The sequence below is a fragment of the Scomber scombrus genome, chromosome 17, assembly GCF_963691925.1.
Source record: "Scomber scombrus chromosome 17, fScoSco1.1, whole genome shotgun sequence".
Lineage (NCBI taxonomy): Eukaryota > Metazoa > Chordata > Actinopteri > Scombriformes > Scombridae > Scomber > Scomber scombrus.
In genome coordinates, this window is record NC_084986.1 from 10,173,890 (window position 1) to 10,191,644 (window position 17,755).

General features: G+C 38.3%; 2 protein-coding genes across 2 annotated transcripts; one reads left to right on the top strand and one right to left on the bottom strand.

Annotated features, from left to right (window-relative positions):
* The first annotated feature begins 906 nt into the window (after positions 1-906).
* On the top strand, positions 907-5,864 carry gzf1 (GDNF-inducible zinc finger protein 1). Its single transcript, XM_062437152.1, has 8 exons — positions 907-935; positions 1,457-2,463; positions 2,809-2,992; positions 3,112-3,281; positions 3,661-3,755; positions 3,921-4,088; positions 4,349-4,506; positions 4,690-5,864. The coding sequence occupies exons 2-8, from the start codon at positions 1,472-1,474 to the stop codon at positions 5,446-5,448; spliced, it is 2,526 nt and encodes an 841-aa protein (XP_062293136.1). The 5' UTR covers positions 907-935; positions 1,457-1,471; the 3' UTR covers positions 5,449-5,864.
* Positions 5,865-7,622: 1,758 nt separating this feature from the next.
* On the bottom strand, positions 7,623-15,034 carry napbb (N-ethylmaleimide-sensitive factor attachment protein, beta b; the record flags this gene model as incomplete). Its single annotated transcript, XM_062437790.1, has 10 exons — positions 7,623-8,902; positions 9,778-9,828; positions 9,930-9,998; positions 10,081-10,185; positions 10,301-10,385; positions 11,286-11,341; positions 11,634-11,711; positions 13,188-13,304; positions 13,519-13,598; positions 14,974-15,034. Coding segments are annotated over 10 exons (804 nt in total), but the record flags the coding sequence as incomplete, so codon positions are not given.
* Between the last annotated feature and the right edge of the window lie 2,721 nt (positions 15,035-17,755).

The following is a 17,755-nucleotide window of genomic DNA, read 5'->3' on the forward strand; positions in this document are numbered from 1 at the left end:
GTAAATGTACATTTTTTTTTGCTGTTAAAGCATGCGTTAAAGACGCAGACTAAGCTGGTATTGTGTCCAACATTACAAGTTTATGTCATGTTGTGTGCCTTTGTGCCATGGCGCCATCATGTGGACACAAGTGAGTATTGCTCTAATAAACATACAGTTTATACCTAGAGTTACGGTGACACAAAATCATTGCTTAAAAGGAAGTGCTTTAAGTGGGAAATAATTTCAATTGAAAATGTGCCTGTTTAGAACGAGCTGATTCAGTGTTTCCCCACCGGAGAATTTACTTGTGTTGACAGGTGGAACGGCGTGTAAATTTACAGATGTTCCTTAAACGCCTCACACACAGAGGCTACAATGTACAAAAAATACCGGGCAGCATGTGAGATGTTCAAGTGCGCAAGAAAAAGTCACGGTACACCAGAGAGTAACATGGATTAGACAGAGGAACAGCCCAGGGATAAGATTTAGCATGATAATTTAAAAAAACAAATAAACAAATCACAGCAGAATAAATATCAGCAAGGTTAGAATTGCATCATATTAATATAGATAAATTATCGTGAGATGGACGGGATTATTTTGGAGAAGTGAAGCATAACATTACTTCAGCTAACAGTTAGTTGAATTAGAATGACAATAGGCCTAATATCTGAGGGGAAGCTTTAAATATAACGGTAAATATATATTTATAGGACAAGAGGAACCTGATTTTCCAGGCGTTAAATCCGTAAACTAGCTGAAATTGATCCAGGATCAGCAATTGTTCTCGGGTCATTTAGACTTCTAAACGCGACCGTGTAACACAGAACTGATCCCAGAGCAGCCACCGCGGCACCGGATGTCGGTGACTAAAAAGGCGAGTGCCGTCTTCTACAGGAAATACCTTCCACTGGAGAGAACATTGTCGAGGCTGCCATTTTAGCGACCTTACGGTAAGAAAACTTGCTCCGTGTTGTTATGTAGTAAACTGCGCTGCGACACAGGCACTCATGTACTCAATGAAATCATGTTATCGCAAAGCCACCCGTTTGTTTTAGGTTATCGGTTCATTTTAAGCCAGTTTAGCTAGCTTTGACTGCTGTCCGTGATGCTAACACACTTACTGTTAGCACTTACCAAACCTAGCAGTGAATATAATGTGGACCAAACTGCAAAATATCATGTTTCAGACGTGACATATTGTGGTTTTTATGTATGCTATGTGAAATACGTGCGCTGGTTATTTTAAAGAAATTGCTATGCATTCAGTTGAACCTTCGCTGATTTCTTTTTCTGCCGTCAAACTGCAACATTTCAACAGTATTTTATTCATTGGCATGCAACATTTACTGCTCTGAAATATTTTCTGACTGTAGGTCAGTGTCACTTTAATAGCTGCATTTGTCTATGATACATTCACACAACTAGTTTCAGCCTTGAAAGTCACATTTTTTGTTTTGTTTTTTCTTCTCAGTAGCACAAATGAATTATGGGTGTCCAAGTGGTCCAGCTCACCTCTAAGTCCCACCATGAAAACATCCTGGCCTCTCTGTCTCAGCTGAGGCAGCTGGGGCAGCTGAGTGATGTTACAGTGCAGGTGGACTACCAGGGAGACATGCAGGAGTTTCAGGCCCACCAGGTGATGCTCGCAGCATCGAGTGGCTACTTCAAGAAAATGCTTCTCTCTCAGGATGTCGCCCAAGACAAGTTATTACTCTCAAATATGCACTCAAGTGACTTCTCCAAATTTTTGGAGTTTGTGTATACTGGTAAAGTGGAAGTTGCCAGAGACAAGATTGGTGATGTTCAAGCAGCGGCACAATTTTTGGACTGTAAGGATCTGTCAGAAGTTTGCAGTGAGGCCATGAGTGCTGGCATCCTCCAAAAACATGTAAATAATACATCTGTATCAGAAGCTGTAGATAAGGATGACAATGCACAGAAGGAACAAACGAGCAAAGAGAAGAAGCGGCCGATCAGTGTACATCTTAAGCGACGTCTCTCTCCACAGGGCCTTGAGAAGGTAGTTCCAAAAAGATGTAAGACAAAGGACACGGTAAAGGATGACGTAACACTAGCAAAAAAGCTAAAACTTAGGTTGGCTGGCCGTAAAGTTCTTCAGAGGTGTTTAAATACTAAAAGAGACGCTTTAAACAACGCTCACGAAAACACCAATGAAGACACAGAGGAGAATGAGGGCAGGGATGAAGCAGAATCCTTGTCAGAGGAACAAGCAGCGAAAACAGATAAGCTTTCATGGGAAATGCCAGTCTCTGATGTGGATGAGTGGGGATGTGAGGCTGATATGCACAGTGATGATGCTGAAGACCCCTTGTGTTCACCTATTGGGGAGGAGATGGAGGAGGAGGAGGAAGACGGACAGTCCAAGGAGACATTAAAGAGAACATCCAAGGCCCAGTTCCAGTGTAACAAGTGCCAGCGGACCTTCCACTATGAGAGAAGCTATTTGAAGCACATTAGGTAGGACATAATGATGCCATAGTTAAATAAAGTTTAGATACTGAATCTGTCCAGTGCAGCTTTGCTTGTGTGCTTTTTTTTCTCCTTCTTTTTTTTTTGTCTTTATTACACTGTACTGTTTTTTTTATCAGTTGTGACCAGGATAACACCAAAATTGTGTTATATTCCTGATGTCATGATTTATTTTAAGAATAAAAATAACTGGAAGATGGAAAACTTTTTTTTTGATTTTAGATTTTTTCTAAGATGAACTATAAAGTAATCAGATTATTTTCTAATTGTTGAAAAGGTCGGCATGTGACTTCTTCTAATAATGCTGTAACCTGTTACTGCTGTGTTGGCCAGTACATACCATGGAGTGAAAGCAGAAGTCATCTATCAATGTGAGACCTGCCAGCAGACCTTTGCTAACCGCAGCAACCTAAAGATCCACGAAAAGCACGTCCACAGCAATGAGAGGCTTTTTGTCTGCGACTCCTGCACGAAGACCTTCAAACGGAAGAAGGATGTTGTTCGCCATCAAAGACAAGTCAGAGTTATATTACCTTTTTTTTTACCCACTTCTTGTATCTAAAGGCATATACAGCATTATTACCATTGTATATATTTTCCTGATTTGATCATTTCTGTCTCCCTGCTGCTGCTCAGGTACATGAACGCAACAATCTGCATCACGTCTGTCCTGAATGTGGAAAGGCGCTCAGCTCCAAAACTGCCCTAGTATTGCACGAGAGAACCCACACAGGTGCAAAGCCTTTTGAGTGCACAGACTGCAGCGCAAGATTTACACAGAACTCTGCCCTCAAGATGCACCGCAGGTACTGACCCTGGGTTGTAGCCGAGGACTCAAGTTTTCATTTTGGGGCAGTCAGAAATTATTTAAAACAATTTGATCAAGTAATGCTGGCCCCTTTTTGATAAATATGGAATATACTTAAGGGAAATTTCACTCAAATGATTCCTAAGATCCATCAGTCCTATCATCACTTGTGAACATAAACAACTCAAGCTAGAAACAGCTGGAAACCAGTAATCTAAGAAGATGCTGATGTGGTTATATAATACATTTAAAATCAGCTGCAAAAAAAATGACTTCAAAGACTAATATAAGACAGTTGTGGATGCCCATTTATACATTCTGCTAACACATGTAGGTGTATGAAATGGATTAGGACTAAACTGTTTTACTGTGTGTAGGACTCACACTGGAGAGAAGCCATTTGCTTGTGACCAGTGTGATGCGCGCTTCACTCAGAAGCACATGTTAGCCTATCATAAGAGATCACACACAGGTAAGAGGAATTTTATTATCATTGTCATCTTTAATTTGACAGGAGATTTTTAACCCAAGGCCCTGGGTAATTCTGTCTCCGTTAAGAGTGTTTTTTAAAATGTGAGCCTTGAAGCCTGTACCCATTACCAGAACATGAGTTTTGTGGTGTTTTTGTCTTGTTTAGGAGAGAAGCCCTTCATGTGCGAGGCCTGCGGGAAAAGCTTTGCATCTAAAGAATACCTGAGACACCACTCGAACATCCACACTGGGTCCAAGCCATATAAGTGTGAACAGTGTGGTCGAGGCTTCGCTCAGAGGAACTCCCTCCACCAGCATTTAAAAATACACACAGGTAATTCACATATTTGATTGTGTTCATTTAGAGGGAAAATCAACTTTTGAAGCGAAGACAGCAGTTGTTTTAACAGTTTGTTCTTTTTCATTGATCTTCTCTGTTTAAACTCTGACGTTGATGTGCTTTTTTTCTTTTTCTTATTCTTATTCTTCTTCTTCTTCTTCTTCTTCTTCTTCTTCTTCTTCTTCTTCTTCTTCTTCTTCTTCTTCTTCTTCTTCTTCTTCTTCTTCTTCTTCTTCTTCTCTGGTGATTGTTAGGTGAGCGTCCATACAGCTGTAAAGACTGTGACAAGCAGTTCACCCAGCTCAATGCCCTCCAGAGGCACCAGCGTATTCACACAGGAGAGAAACCCTACATGTGTGGCCTTTGCACACGCACCTTCACAGACAAGTCCACCCTACGAAGGCACACGATGGTGAGCAGTGCTTATTTTACTCTAGCAATACTATTAGAAAGGGTATTTTCAACTGTATGGGCACTGTACAGATAGTGTGAAAAGCAGGGCACATTTAATGTGAATCTTCAATTAAACCAAATTGGAAAGTGTTCTTTGACTCATCAGACTGCTGGGAAAATAACAAGCTTCTTTAACCTTTAGATTCATGACTCAGACGCTCCCTGGAAGACCTACCTGGTGGTGCTGGAGGGAAATGTTGAGGACAAGAAACCCAAATCTCCACCTAAGGGGAAGACAGAAAAAGCAGGAGCAGGGGAGAAAAAGAGCACATCTAGAAAAAGTGGTGCTGGTGCAGCTGGTGATGCCGGTAAAACTCCCACTGAGTCCTTAGTGGTGCCGGCTGAGCCAGTCACTCTCCCATCTGACTGGACCAGTCATGGAGCTATTGCTCTGGTCAGTCACAGCTCCCTGGGCGGGATCACTGTCATCCACACCGAAATGCCACCTGGAACTCAGATCCAGCCCATCTTAACCACTGACAGCACAGGGACCAGCGTCATTTCCTTAGATGGCTCAGCCATTCCTGTCCCCTTTTCTATACCCGTGTCCATGGCTCAGCCTATCCCCATGTCTTCCGAGGCCTCCTCCACCTCTCTGTCTGTACCCACACTCTCAGTTCCTGTTTCCGATGGCACATTAGCATCAGTCTCAGTGACCCCAATTGTTTCTACGTCATCTGGCCTCGAAGCTGGTGCCTCACAGACCATTTTGGCTCCAGTTTCAGAAATGAAGGCCACTTCTGAGACAGATATTTTTCAGTCCAGTATTCAAACTGTGATTGTCGGAGAAGAAATATGTGGAAAAGAACAAACAGCTGCTTTCCAAAGTGATGGACAGCAAAGGACAGCAGATTACCCTATAGCTGAACCTAAAGAGGCCTCAGCTCAAGATACTTTGTAGAAAATGCATGTAAATATAAATAATTTTTTCTGCGTTTTAGGGAATTTAAAGTCCACTTTCACTCCATGTTTTCATGTTATTTTATGTCTTGGACCTGGTGTCTGTATTTTGGGATTAGCAGTGTCTGAATGTGTGTTCTGACTGTGGTGTTTCATCACTCTTATCTTAAATCAAATGTTATATCGTGAATCAGACTTGGATGTGAGGCTCAGTGTTCATCACAAGATAATATTAAAAGCCACAAAAAATTGTTGAGTATTAGCCACATTCTTTGAGGTATAACTATGGCATAATGAATACATTGGGTACAATGAATTATTTAATCTGCATACATTATAATGTACAGTACGTTATGTTGTATGAATCATATTGAATAAATGTATGAAGTGGAGTGTTCAGACATTACATTGAGTGCCAAATGTAACAACATGCACAGTACATTTTATAACTCAGGAATGAAATGAAGGCTTCCCCCCCCCTTATGTACCATGCACTGAAGGAGACCACAGTATTTATCATTGTGTGTCTCGTGTGGACCAGAAGGGTAATGCAGTTACAGACAGCAGAGAAATCCTTGGTGGCAGTAGAGCAGCATCCCAGTGAATCCTCAATTAGCTTTCTTTACACTTTACAGTCTATTTTCGCAGCTCTGCTGATGATGAATGTAAAGGAAGTGTAGCTAAAATACTTGAAAATTCTGGCACATTTCTCTCTTTGGGACCATTTTGCTCACAGGTGTGAGGCCTACAGTACCTGCATAACATTCTTAAAGATTGAGCAATGCTGCCTCCAATAACGAAACCACTCATAAAGATGAATAACCCTTGAAGTTTCAGGTTTCTGGTTAAATCAATTTGTGTCTTTTCAAGTAGGTTGACAAAGAATGTAGATTTATTTTATTAATGGTAACTAATCACAGAATTGGAATTCAGTTTCCATCAAAACAATATGTGAATGTTTGCAAAGAAGTAGGCTAATTACATTTAAAAAATGTCACTAGTGATGTGGCCATGAGAAAGTACATTAAAAATAAATCACACATTGGATCATTGTCATAACATGACAGTAATGTCAAAACTAGGTTACATACGTAGTCTGCTGTACAGATGATTGATTACATTGTCTCTATCAATCAAATGGTCATGTTTAAGTATGAAATTACAGTCTGACAGGGTGGCAGATCTACAGCAAGAATGACACAGGAATGTAATAGGTCAATAAAGGAGCTTTTAAATTTGAACTTCTTAAAGTTCAGATTCAGAAACTTTTGTCTGTTGAGAAAGAAAATCATCTTTGACGTGGCTTAGCATTCAAACTTAGACATACAATACGTCCTCCTGAAAACAATAAAATATACAGCATAAATAACTTGGACAGAATATAATACATGGTATGAGTTCATATATGTATGTATGTATGTAGGAGTACACTGCTGTTTCATTTTTTTGTTTAAAATGCTAATGGGGAGTAGGAATGAAGGAGGCCCGGTATGTTTTTTATGGCCAAGGGGTTTTTAACGCAGCGGCCTGATTGTAGTAACTGAAAGGACTTGTGCAGGAGGTGAGAGAGATTGTTTGTGATGAAGTTGGCTTTTCTTTTGACTTCTTGGGTACAGAGCACTAATAATTGAGTTTGGGTTGTGCTGGTTACAAAGGCTTGTGCACTACTGTAGACAAACATAGTGCTGGAATATCCACTGAGACTTGTTAAGTGTTAGTTTACTGAGATGTTATTAAGGCTTTACACATAACATGACCAAATCTGAGTGCTGTGGTTTTCACTAATCATACTCAAAGTGGAAAGTGTGCCTCATAGCATGCTAGCAAAGAAAATGGGGCAGAATAGTCTACTGAGGCCTCAGTTAAAACCACTGTGCTTTTAGCTGTTTTTTGTGTGTGTTTGTTTTCCTGTGTGTTTTCCTGTGTTTAATGTACAGTACATCTTATTCCTGGTGTCTGATTGTACTAGCTAGGTCAGAGTATGTTCTGAGGTCACAGAGAGAAACCTTGTGAATTATTTTTAGTTAATATCACTCTTGCAACAGTCACATTTCTACAGTAGATTACAGGTACAATACAAAATGTCCTGCCAAATGGTGTGCTCAAAAGGCTGATGGAAGCTCATTTTATATAACACTTCTGTCTAGATGAAGGCTAAAGGCAGGACAGCACAGCTGGGATAGAATATCTTTATTATTGTCCATTCGCACAGGCATACAGATCATATCCAAGGTCCATTGTCATTCCACCTGGAAGAAGCTGGATACACAGGGTGAATGACCCTTTAGTAAAAACTTTGGTCTGGCTCACACTAGTGAATGTAACACAACACTTAACTATACACAATGACATGCTTAGCGACTGGCCATTTGGAAGATGCACTGCATTAGTACACCTTCCATGATAGTTGAGTTCACAACACGACACAGCACGAGATGAGTGGCTAATGATACACATTTCCCCAAGATAACTGCCCTGGGGATAAGGAATAAGGTTTTCCTTGTCAGTGTTTCTCATTCAGAAATTCATTTTTTCACAGGTCAACTATAAATCACAGCTTACACATTCAAACATACAAGGTATTATCACACCAACAAATCCTGAAGTAATAATAATAAATAATCCTTAAGTAATAAAATCACAAATATTTATGGAAAAATAAATAAATCAGAAGCTGTGATTAGATACAAATTTTTAACAGTCTACACTTGGTGCATATCATCGCCCTTCATCAAGAAGAGTCTTTCCCTCTTGTGACACAATGGAAACCAAAATCATTTTATTGTGGTTATAATAAGAACAACCCATGAAATTGATTTGATACTTAACATCTACTCTAATAAAAATTAAGATTATGGTATAGTCTTAAAATCCACACACACCATGATAGTCTTTATACAGCAAACTGAAACACTTAATGTGTTTAAAAACATAATCAACTAGGTTAAAAAAAATGTCAAGCTGCATCTGACTAAGAAACAATAATTGTACAAAACATGCAGTGCTTCTTGTCAATACTAACATCAGTTTCAATACATTAATACCCGCTCTGAAATCCCCCAGGACAGATTCCAGCATAAAAGGTATGCAGCAATCCTCTAGGCAGAGGTGAGGGCGAGAGGATTTTACATTCTGACTAGATTCAGATACGCTCGTAACGAAAGCTAAGATAGTACTCGAACAGTATAGCAGTGAGCAGTGGAATATTCAAAATCATCAGGGGACGCCCCTCTCCAAATGCCATTACACAGTGAGGTGAGTGAAATACTGTGTGTTTGTGTGCAGGTCTGGGTGTATGAATGCATGTGTGATGGATTTGTCCCTCCATGCTGTATTTCTACCCTGTGTTTCTTTCATTTCAGATCCCCTTCATCACCCTGGATGGTCTTTTTGATGCGCAGCAGGAGGGTTGTGTGCCACTGGTCCAGACGGGAGATTGAGTCAAACTCCTTTACCTGCAGGCAGATAGGAGACACAGACATCCGCTTTATTTCCCCAGTTATGATTACGAGATGGTTCTGCTCCCTCAGTTTGATTTATTACAGAGTCCTGTTTTTTCTCACTTGTTAACTGTTATGTGCATAAATTGCTTTTATGGCCTTAATGTTTCATATTATGTTTTATAGCTTTTATTGTTTCTTATATTTTATATTTCTTATTGCTAATCTGTTTGACTTCATCTCTACTAGTGCCACCATGACACTGTTATTTGTGGTTTTGAGTGAAATGTTATAGTTGTGCAATATTTCACTTAGCAGTTGTCACTACTACAACTACTAAAATTTGGCACACACATTCATGCAGCCCCTCAGGATGAAAACTCTGGTGATCCTGACTTTTCCTGTAGTGCCATCATCATTTAGTTTATGACCAAATACCTACAAACCTAATGACTTTCCCATTAGCCTCAGCTGTGCTTTTTTGTGCTAATTACCAAATATTAGCATGCTAACAAAAGCTCAACTAAGATGGTGAACGTGGCCAACATTTATACTTGTTAAACATAAGTATGTTAGCATGTTCACTTAAAGGCTTCACTGTGCTGTACAGTCTCTCTCTGACTTTGAGCTGTCTTTGAAAGATCCTGCAGGGGTTCAGCTGTATATAGTTACTAATCAGTACGGCAGTGATGCATTCCATCAGTCTGCACTAGATTCACACTAACACAAAACCCTGGAGGACTGAATGGATACCTGGGATCCAGCCTTCAACTGTTTTGAACACTCAAGGGATCCAACAAAAGTACAAGAGCTGAAGCTGTGGGATTCCTGTGCTCGGCAAAAGCCTAATTTCAAAACTTGAGAAGTTTCATAGACTAAACAAGACTTACTGCCTCTGTGAAAGCCTCACTGTTCTGTTCCTCATGAGCATCAAGTAGTTTCTGTTAAACCAAAAAAAAGGTAGGTTATTCAGAGAAACTGAATAGATTAAGGAGAAGAAAGTAAGCCATGGTATTCCTCAGAGTTGTTAGCATTGAGCTACCTTCAACAGCTTGCATTCTCGAGAGTCTGAAAAAGCCGGGAACATCTCCTCATATTTTTCAACAGCAATCTGTGGAGACACGGCATGTTAAAATTCAATCACAACTCCCCATCCCAAATCCTGAGAATGAACCACAAAGATATAAACCTGCCTTGGCATTAAGCTCGTCGACAATGAAATGACAGAGAGAGGCTTTGAAGAAATACTCTTTGGCGCTGTATTTCAGCAGTGGGTTGTCCATTGTGTTGGCTCCAACCTAGATACAGCCATTTCACACAAAATGTATTACAAGAGTCAAAATAACCAAGTCAGTGTCATTTCAGAAGGTACAAGCATGACACATAAAAATATGAAGCACATCCAGTACACACCTGCTCGTAGATCTCAATCGCCTTCTGGTACTGCTCTAGCTGAGCACAGTAAGCCCCCACCTTCAGCAGACACTTGTTGGCAGAACTGAGGAAAAGTGAAAAAGACAAAAGTCAGCAACACAAAACCGAAAATATTAAGTGCTCTATAAATATTTTAGGGGTACATGAAACCAACTGAGTCACTATTTTTAGAGCATGAAATGTGTGTAGCTGAATACTGAGTAACATTAGATACTCAAATGTTGAATGAAGAATTAAGCTTTGATAGAACAAAGGTCTAACAGCTTTCAAACTGCAAACTCTCCACACCATTCAAAGATCTGTGTTTCCTTACTCGGAATATCAGAAAACCTGAGCAAATGTGCAGATCAGCTTTTTCATCTCTGATATTTTAACATGTCATAGCAGGAAAAGCACAAGAATAATTAATAGCATCATTAATGTTGGCTCACTTGCATACTTGTGCTTTCCCTGCTATAACAATTATTATCAACTAGAGCAAATTTGATTGTGTGCAAGCCAAAAGTAGGTTGGCATAGAAGCTTTCCATCAAGAAACAAGAAGTTTTACATTTCAATTAAACCTATTTAGTTGTTGGGATTGTTAATTAAAATGAACTGAGATTTTAAATATATTCTGTGCAACAAATTTATAGTGACAAGTGTTCACCACAGTGTACAACAATTTAAAAATGTTATACGCTATAAATCAGACTTGGAACAAATACTGAATCACATCCTGATAATGTCCTCATATGACATCACAACTAAATTCTTATAAAACTAACATAGTGACATATATATTCAGTGCTTCACATAAAGTAGTGGTACTTCGTCAGTAGTCTTATATACTTTTGGCATCAAACTATATAATTTGGAACATTAGAATCACTTGTTGTTTTAAAATCTTACATGTGAATAAATACAAATACTTTGGCACTAAAAAAAGTAAACTACCTCATATTCTTTTAGTGAAGAAGCAGTACCTGTTTGATTCTTCTCCTTTGTAGTAGTCTGCTGCTTGTTCATAATGTGCAACAGCCTTTACAAAAGGAAAACAGCAAATACTTTAATCTTTTGTTCCTCAAAACATATATGACCAATAATAAAATAAGTACAATTAATCACTACTGGTCATATCATCAGATTATAACTCTTAAATGTACACACACACACACACACACACACACACACACACACACACACACACACACACACACACACACACACACACACACACACACACACACACACACACACACACACACACACACACACACACACACACACACACACACACACACACACACACACACACACACACACACACACACCTTTTCGATATCCACCATCTCAGCCTCATAGATCTCTGCAATACTGATGTGGTGTTTGGCTGCAATGGTGAATCTTCCCTAGAGAGGAGAAGTGAAGAAATCATTATTAATTCGATTTATTCACAGACGCCTCTCTAGTCAATGAAAGAGTTGTGTTACAGTCATGAGGGGCGAGGTCAAGAAGTAGCCTGTGGCTTCACATCAACAAGGGTTTAGCTTTTGAAATTAATCTTAGCTAAAGGGAATAACAAGTGTGTGTGGGTTATGAATCTGTTGAGCTCAACAATAAGGGCAGAGACTGAAGGGAAAAGCAAAAAGAGATTTTCAGTCATAGAGATGATGTGATATTCAGTTCTAATAAGTCAAGCGAAGTTCAATTGCTTTTGACTTACTGTGTCTGGATACATGCTACAAGTTGGACAACCTCAGTGACAAAGATAAAAATAATAACGCCAGATGTACTGTTATGGATCACAACACAGACGTGTACTTTCTATATGCATCTTACCATGTCTGTATATATATCGATGGCAGCATTTAAACACTTGATTGCCTCTTTTGGCAGCATAAAAGGAAGAGGAGGGAACAGTCAGTAATTATCAGTTTGGTAAATAAATGTTAGACCCATACAACAAGGTGAAATGAGTTGAGAACCACAATCAAATAAGAGTTGTTTTTTTCTGGTTGATGTCAGATATGACATATAATTAATCACTTTGTGACGGCCTCATGGCCTGGTTTGTTTTGAGCTTTGGTTATTTATATTCTTGTTTGATTTCACATTTATACACATTCACACACACACCCATACATTACAAACATTACTGATGAACTAACATACATTTATTGAATTAAACTAAAATAACTATGTATGTCAGTTCATCAGTAATGTTTGTAATGTATGGGTGTGTGTGTGTGAATGTGTATAAATGTGAAATGAAACAAGAATATAAATAACCAAAGCTCAAAACAAACCCAGCAACTCAAACAGGAGAGAGAGAGTAAATGCCCAGAGCTCTATTTATAAAAGAGGCATCCACACAAATCCAGGTGCTAACCATCTCTCCTGATGAGCCACTCCCCAAATCCCAGACAACCAATCAACTTAGGTTAGAGGCCATGAGGCGTCACAATTTATACAAGCACCCCCCCCCCCCCCCCCCCCCCCATTCTACAAATTGACAGCTACCATCCCCCAGACCAAAAGCTACATCCATGCTTCAGAGAATATTAAATTAAGCCACAGATAAATAAAGAGCACTGTAAATCCACCTCTTGCAAATGCCCTGCAATGCAAGGGCAAAATCTCTGACTTAAAATTATTATTTATACTGACACATCACTGGAGATTTGACTCATTTCTGACAAACAACATGTCCCACCTTATATACCTTCATTTCCACAATTATGTAACTAGCCTTACTTCGTTAAACACAGTATTCATAAAGACCCTCAGAAATTATAGGTGTTGTAATCATTATTATGACTGAAATAACTGGAATATACAGCAAATATATTGAGTTAAAAAGGTTTGTGAGTAACAGGCAGTCTCACCATTAGGATCGGACTTCTTGTAAGCATTTCCTGCATCGATGAAACTGGTGGCACAGTCGTGTTTGTTCTGCAGCTGCATATGGAGACGTGCAGCCTTGCAAAACGCACTTCCAGCAGCTGAAGCAAAAAGGAAAAGAAATTAAAAGAGACTGACACTTACATGCATTTACTCTGCATTTATGAACATGATTCAACCTTTTTACTTGTTGCAGCTTCACAAGTGCTACACCTTGCAATTATTGTGCCAGAAAAGAAAAAAAACAGCAAATGTCAAATGTGTTGAAAATCTGTAACTTGGATATTAAGTGCGGAAGAAAACAGCCTATCGCACCACTCCAGTTCTTGGCCATCTTGAACATGTTGGCTGATCTGCAGTACATGTCACATGCCTCTTCCACTTTGTGATGTCCCCTAGATAAAGAAAGAAAGAAAACAGAAACAGCAGCACACAAATTGAATATAAACATTTTTCATAAAGACTCCACAGCAGCTCATTGCGGTAAAACTGGTAAAAGTTTCTAGTTTGACCAACATATTGTAGTTATGTCTATAATAAATGATACCTATGTGGCCTAAATGGTAATGAAACATAGTGCCAAGCTACATTTCTCAGGAAGATGCAATACTCAGATTGGTGGTCACTCCATGACAAGAAGTGGACCCCTGGGAGCTGCCTCTAGTTGCAATAATACTCAAGCCATTCAATCATGGCAGAGGATTACATCACTGCTTGGTCAGCCACAGAATAACCAGTATAAAGACTTATCACGCACCAGTACTGCCACGAACTGTAACATCTGGGTATCATCTTGGGAGTTTAACTGAGTTACAAAGGCCAATAACTGCTGGGCTGTTGTATTTTAGGCGTTGCTCTGTCTCCACTACATAATAAAATGTGCAAATCAATGATGACATGCATGAACTAGATTTAAACAGTAATCATCTCCCCAAGGTCACTGGTACATATAAAGCATGCATAGGATTCAGATGGCTTATAATAATGGTTGATATGAGTAGATTAGGTGCCCCCTAGAGTTTATTTCAGTCATTTCTGATGCCAGGTGCCTGATCATCACTAAAATACATGCTGTTTGCACCCCATACCATGTATATGCACAGGCTCCTCTCAAAAAAATCAGGAACCTCAATGAGACCGTCAGCCTGAATCTTATGACAGCATCTGCATCATGAAACAATGCCTCATCCTTTATCCTTTAAGAAGCCTTGACTTTATGCATTCTGTGGACATTATCGCCCAGTGTTAATGTTCCCTGATAAAAAATAAACATTAACACTGATTAAATGTTACAAATACAGCAGTGTTAGGATCCTTAGGGGCTTACTATGAAGAAATCCCCTTACAGCAGATAAGACAACCTATCTACTTTGCTGAAAGGAGTGGTGGAGATATGCATGGTGGCATTATGCGGACACTGGGTAAAAATCTGTAAAAAGTGGTTGCAAACCAAAAGACAGTAAAGCAGACATTTCAGCATGCTAACATTGACAGTGTACTGCGTAGCTTACTGGTGTCCAGTAGGGAGTCGTGATCTGCTGCCTTGTTTACAATGATAACTAAGCTAACTTAGCTAACTGATTTGCAGGATTTATCAAAGAAAATGGATGACACACGTCCTCCCTTTCTGGTTTCATAGTCACACCGGATTAGTGTCTTGCTAGTAAACACATATAATTGAGTATTAGTCTACATAGAAACAGGCTACGTGCCAACTTTGATAGTTAACGCTTTTCTAGCTGTCTGTTCTTTGGTGCAGTGCTGTCTTACCCTCCAAACATCCCTCCCAAAAGAGATCCCGACGACTTGACTTTTTTGTCAGCGTCGGCCATTAGCTGAATGGCTTCCTTCTCTTTCCCGCTGTTATCCATTTTTTTGTTTTGTGTGTGTGTGTATGTGTGAGAGGCTGTGTGTTGAAGAAAAGTTACGGTGACGGCAGAAAATACCCGCAAAGGACTCAGCTGTGTACAGTGAGGATTACAGTCGATGGGTTTATTCAGCGTAGGCGTGTACCAGTTAAAGGCTTAAGGCAAGTCATCGCGGGATTTGGAGTTCTTTACGAGACTAACACGATTGCGTCAGAGCAGAACAGAACTACAACTCCCAGACACACACGGTGCTGTTTTTTTATATCCCATGTTACGTAATATTTCATGGCAATTCGAGAGCATATATTTGACATTTAGTTTAATATCTGTCTCTCTCTCTCTCTCTCTCTCTCTCTCTCTCTCTCTCTCTCTCTCTCTCTCTCTCTCTCTCTCGCTCTCTCTCTCTCTCTCTCTCTCTCTCTCTCTTTTTTTTTTTTACACACTATTAAATCAATCATATTTATTTTCTTAGAAATTCAGAATAAGCAGCATAAGCAGTGCATGTTGCTTTTGTGTACAACATAGGGCGCTCTAACATCACATATGATATAGCAACTATTCATCCATCATCATCCCAATTAATTAATTGGTTCATCAGTATTCTTTTGTTGTAATTTATCTTTTGATTTTTATATTTTATTTTATGGATCTACACGTTATAAGAACTAAGCAGTAGTGGAAAGTAAGTACATTTGCTCAAGTGAATGTACTTTTGTAAATGGGTTTTGATTGATAATTGTTTATAGTCTTTTTTATTCTATTCTATTTTATTGTATTTGTTTTGATGTTTTAATTTTTTTCTACTTTATTTTACGTTATTTTATTATTATCATTCTATAAGTAGCCTATTTTATTTGTCTGTTTCTCTTGTCCTTTAATCTTTTTTTTAACCTAGTTTTAGTTTAACTTTCATCAGACTTTATCTCTTTTATTTTATTTTACTTTTCTACTGTATTTTAATTGTATCTATTTTAATTTTTAATAACCATATTATCTCTTATTTTACTTATTTATTTCATTATTTTATTTCTTTCTTTGAACATATTCTATTTAAATTTCACTTTTTTATCATTCTTATTGTCTCTTGTGTGCATTGGTCTTAATTTTTGTCTTTTAATTTGTTTGTTCTTTAATTTTTTTGTTTTTTTTATTCAGTTTCTTTATGTTGTCACTTACCAGCTTATAATCAGCTTGTCAATCATTTGTAAAGCACTTTGAACTATACTAGCCTGTATGAAAGGTGCTGTATAAATAAAATTTGATTGATTGATTGAAGTACTGTGCCTAAATACAGTACATGTACTTTACTTAAGTATTTCCATGATGATACTTTATACTTAGACCAAACCACTGCTTTTAGTATAATACTTTAATGACATCAAGCTGATAGTACTTTTACTTAAATTGGATTTTTCATGCGGGACTTTTACTTGTAATGGAGTATTTTTTACATTGCTGTACTGGTACTTTAACTTAAATAAAGAATCTGAATACTCCTTCCACAACTGATACTGAGTCGCTAGTTATGCAAAGTCATAAAAGCTACAGTAGGTACTGTGATAGAGGTAAAATTCCTAGTCATTTTAAATCCCAGTGAGGGTGTGATTTAGCAGTGTAAGTTGTAGCCTTTATAGCTCACAGCACCATCTGCTCTGACACTTATTGAAGTGTTAAGCACCTGTGTAACAGCTGAAAAGTATGCTTGTATCCTTTCATTTTTTATGTGTTCTTTAAAGCCACACCTGTTACAAGATATGTGTCAGCAATCATACTTAAACAATAGCCCATACATTTGCAAATGCAATGACTGATGAATGATTTGTCAGTTTCAAGGTCCACTCTGATATCCACTACCAGAGTCAATCAGACTGAGATAAGAAAAAAAACAACATCACTGCTGCGGACTACTCTATTTAATCTTATCAATTCTTATTTACTAATTGTAACTGCTAAACTGTAGCTTTACCTGGGTGTAGGCTGTGTGCACTATCTCTGTGCCTGCAGGTCAAAGATGCTCCTGATGCAGTCAGTGTAATTTTAATGTCCCTTATCTTGAGCTTATTATCTAACAGCATAAGATGGGCACACGTCAGTGCAAACAAACATACAGTGACTTAAAATCAAAAGTCACTAAAATAATAATCAATAGAGTGATTTATTAGAAATAAAACAATTATTTTTCATAACTGTTAACTGCATCAATTACATTTTTTTTAATTAAATGTTAAGTCTATAAAAATCATAGTCCCTATGTCATAAAATCATGCCTATCAGGAGTTGATTTATGTTCTTTTTAGTCTGAGCAGTAGTCAAAAAAGCTGACCATATTTACCGTATTTTATAATAAACACAAGATAAGTTATTTACAGTTTAACATTACAAAATATATCTACCAAGTGTCTAAAATTCTGCTCAGTTACCTTTTTTTTAATAGCTATACAACTGTTCCAACTAATCTAATGGCGTTATCACTCCAAGTTTAAATCACAACTAGCCTATGTTTCTGATGGATGGTTAGGGTAATATTGAGAGAATCAGCCAGCAGAAAACAAAAAGAGAAGTAATTGCCTGTCTTTAATTTACAGCCTGCTGTAAATGTGCTTCGCCTGATCAAGCTGTCATCATCTGTGAATATAAATTTAAGTTACTGACGAAGTTCTTCGAGATTAAGTCTAATGGAGTAA

Bases quoted from the DNA above. Each gene is read 5' to 3' on its own strand.
- gzf1 (XM_062437152.1), top strand. From the start codon at position 1,472: ATGGGTGTCCAAGTGGTCCAGCTCACCTCTAAGTCCCACCATGAAAAC. The intron at 2,993-3,111 runs GTCAGAGTTATA...GCTGCTGCTCAG, and splicing joins TTGTTCGCCATCAAAGACAA to GTACATGAACGCAACAATCT. The intron at 4,507-4,689 runs GTGAGCAGTGCT...TTTAACCTTTAG, and splicing joins CCCTACGAAGGCACACGATG to ATTCATGACTCAGACGCTCC.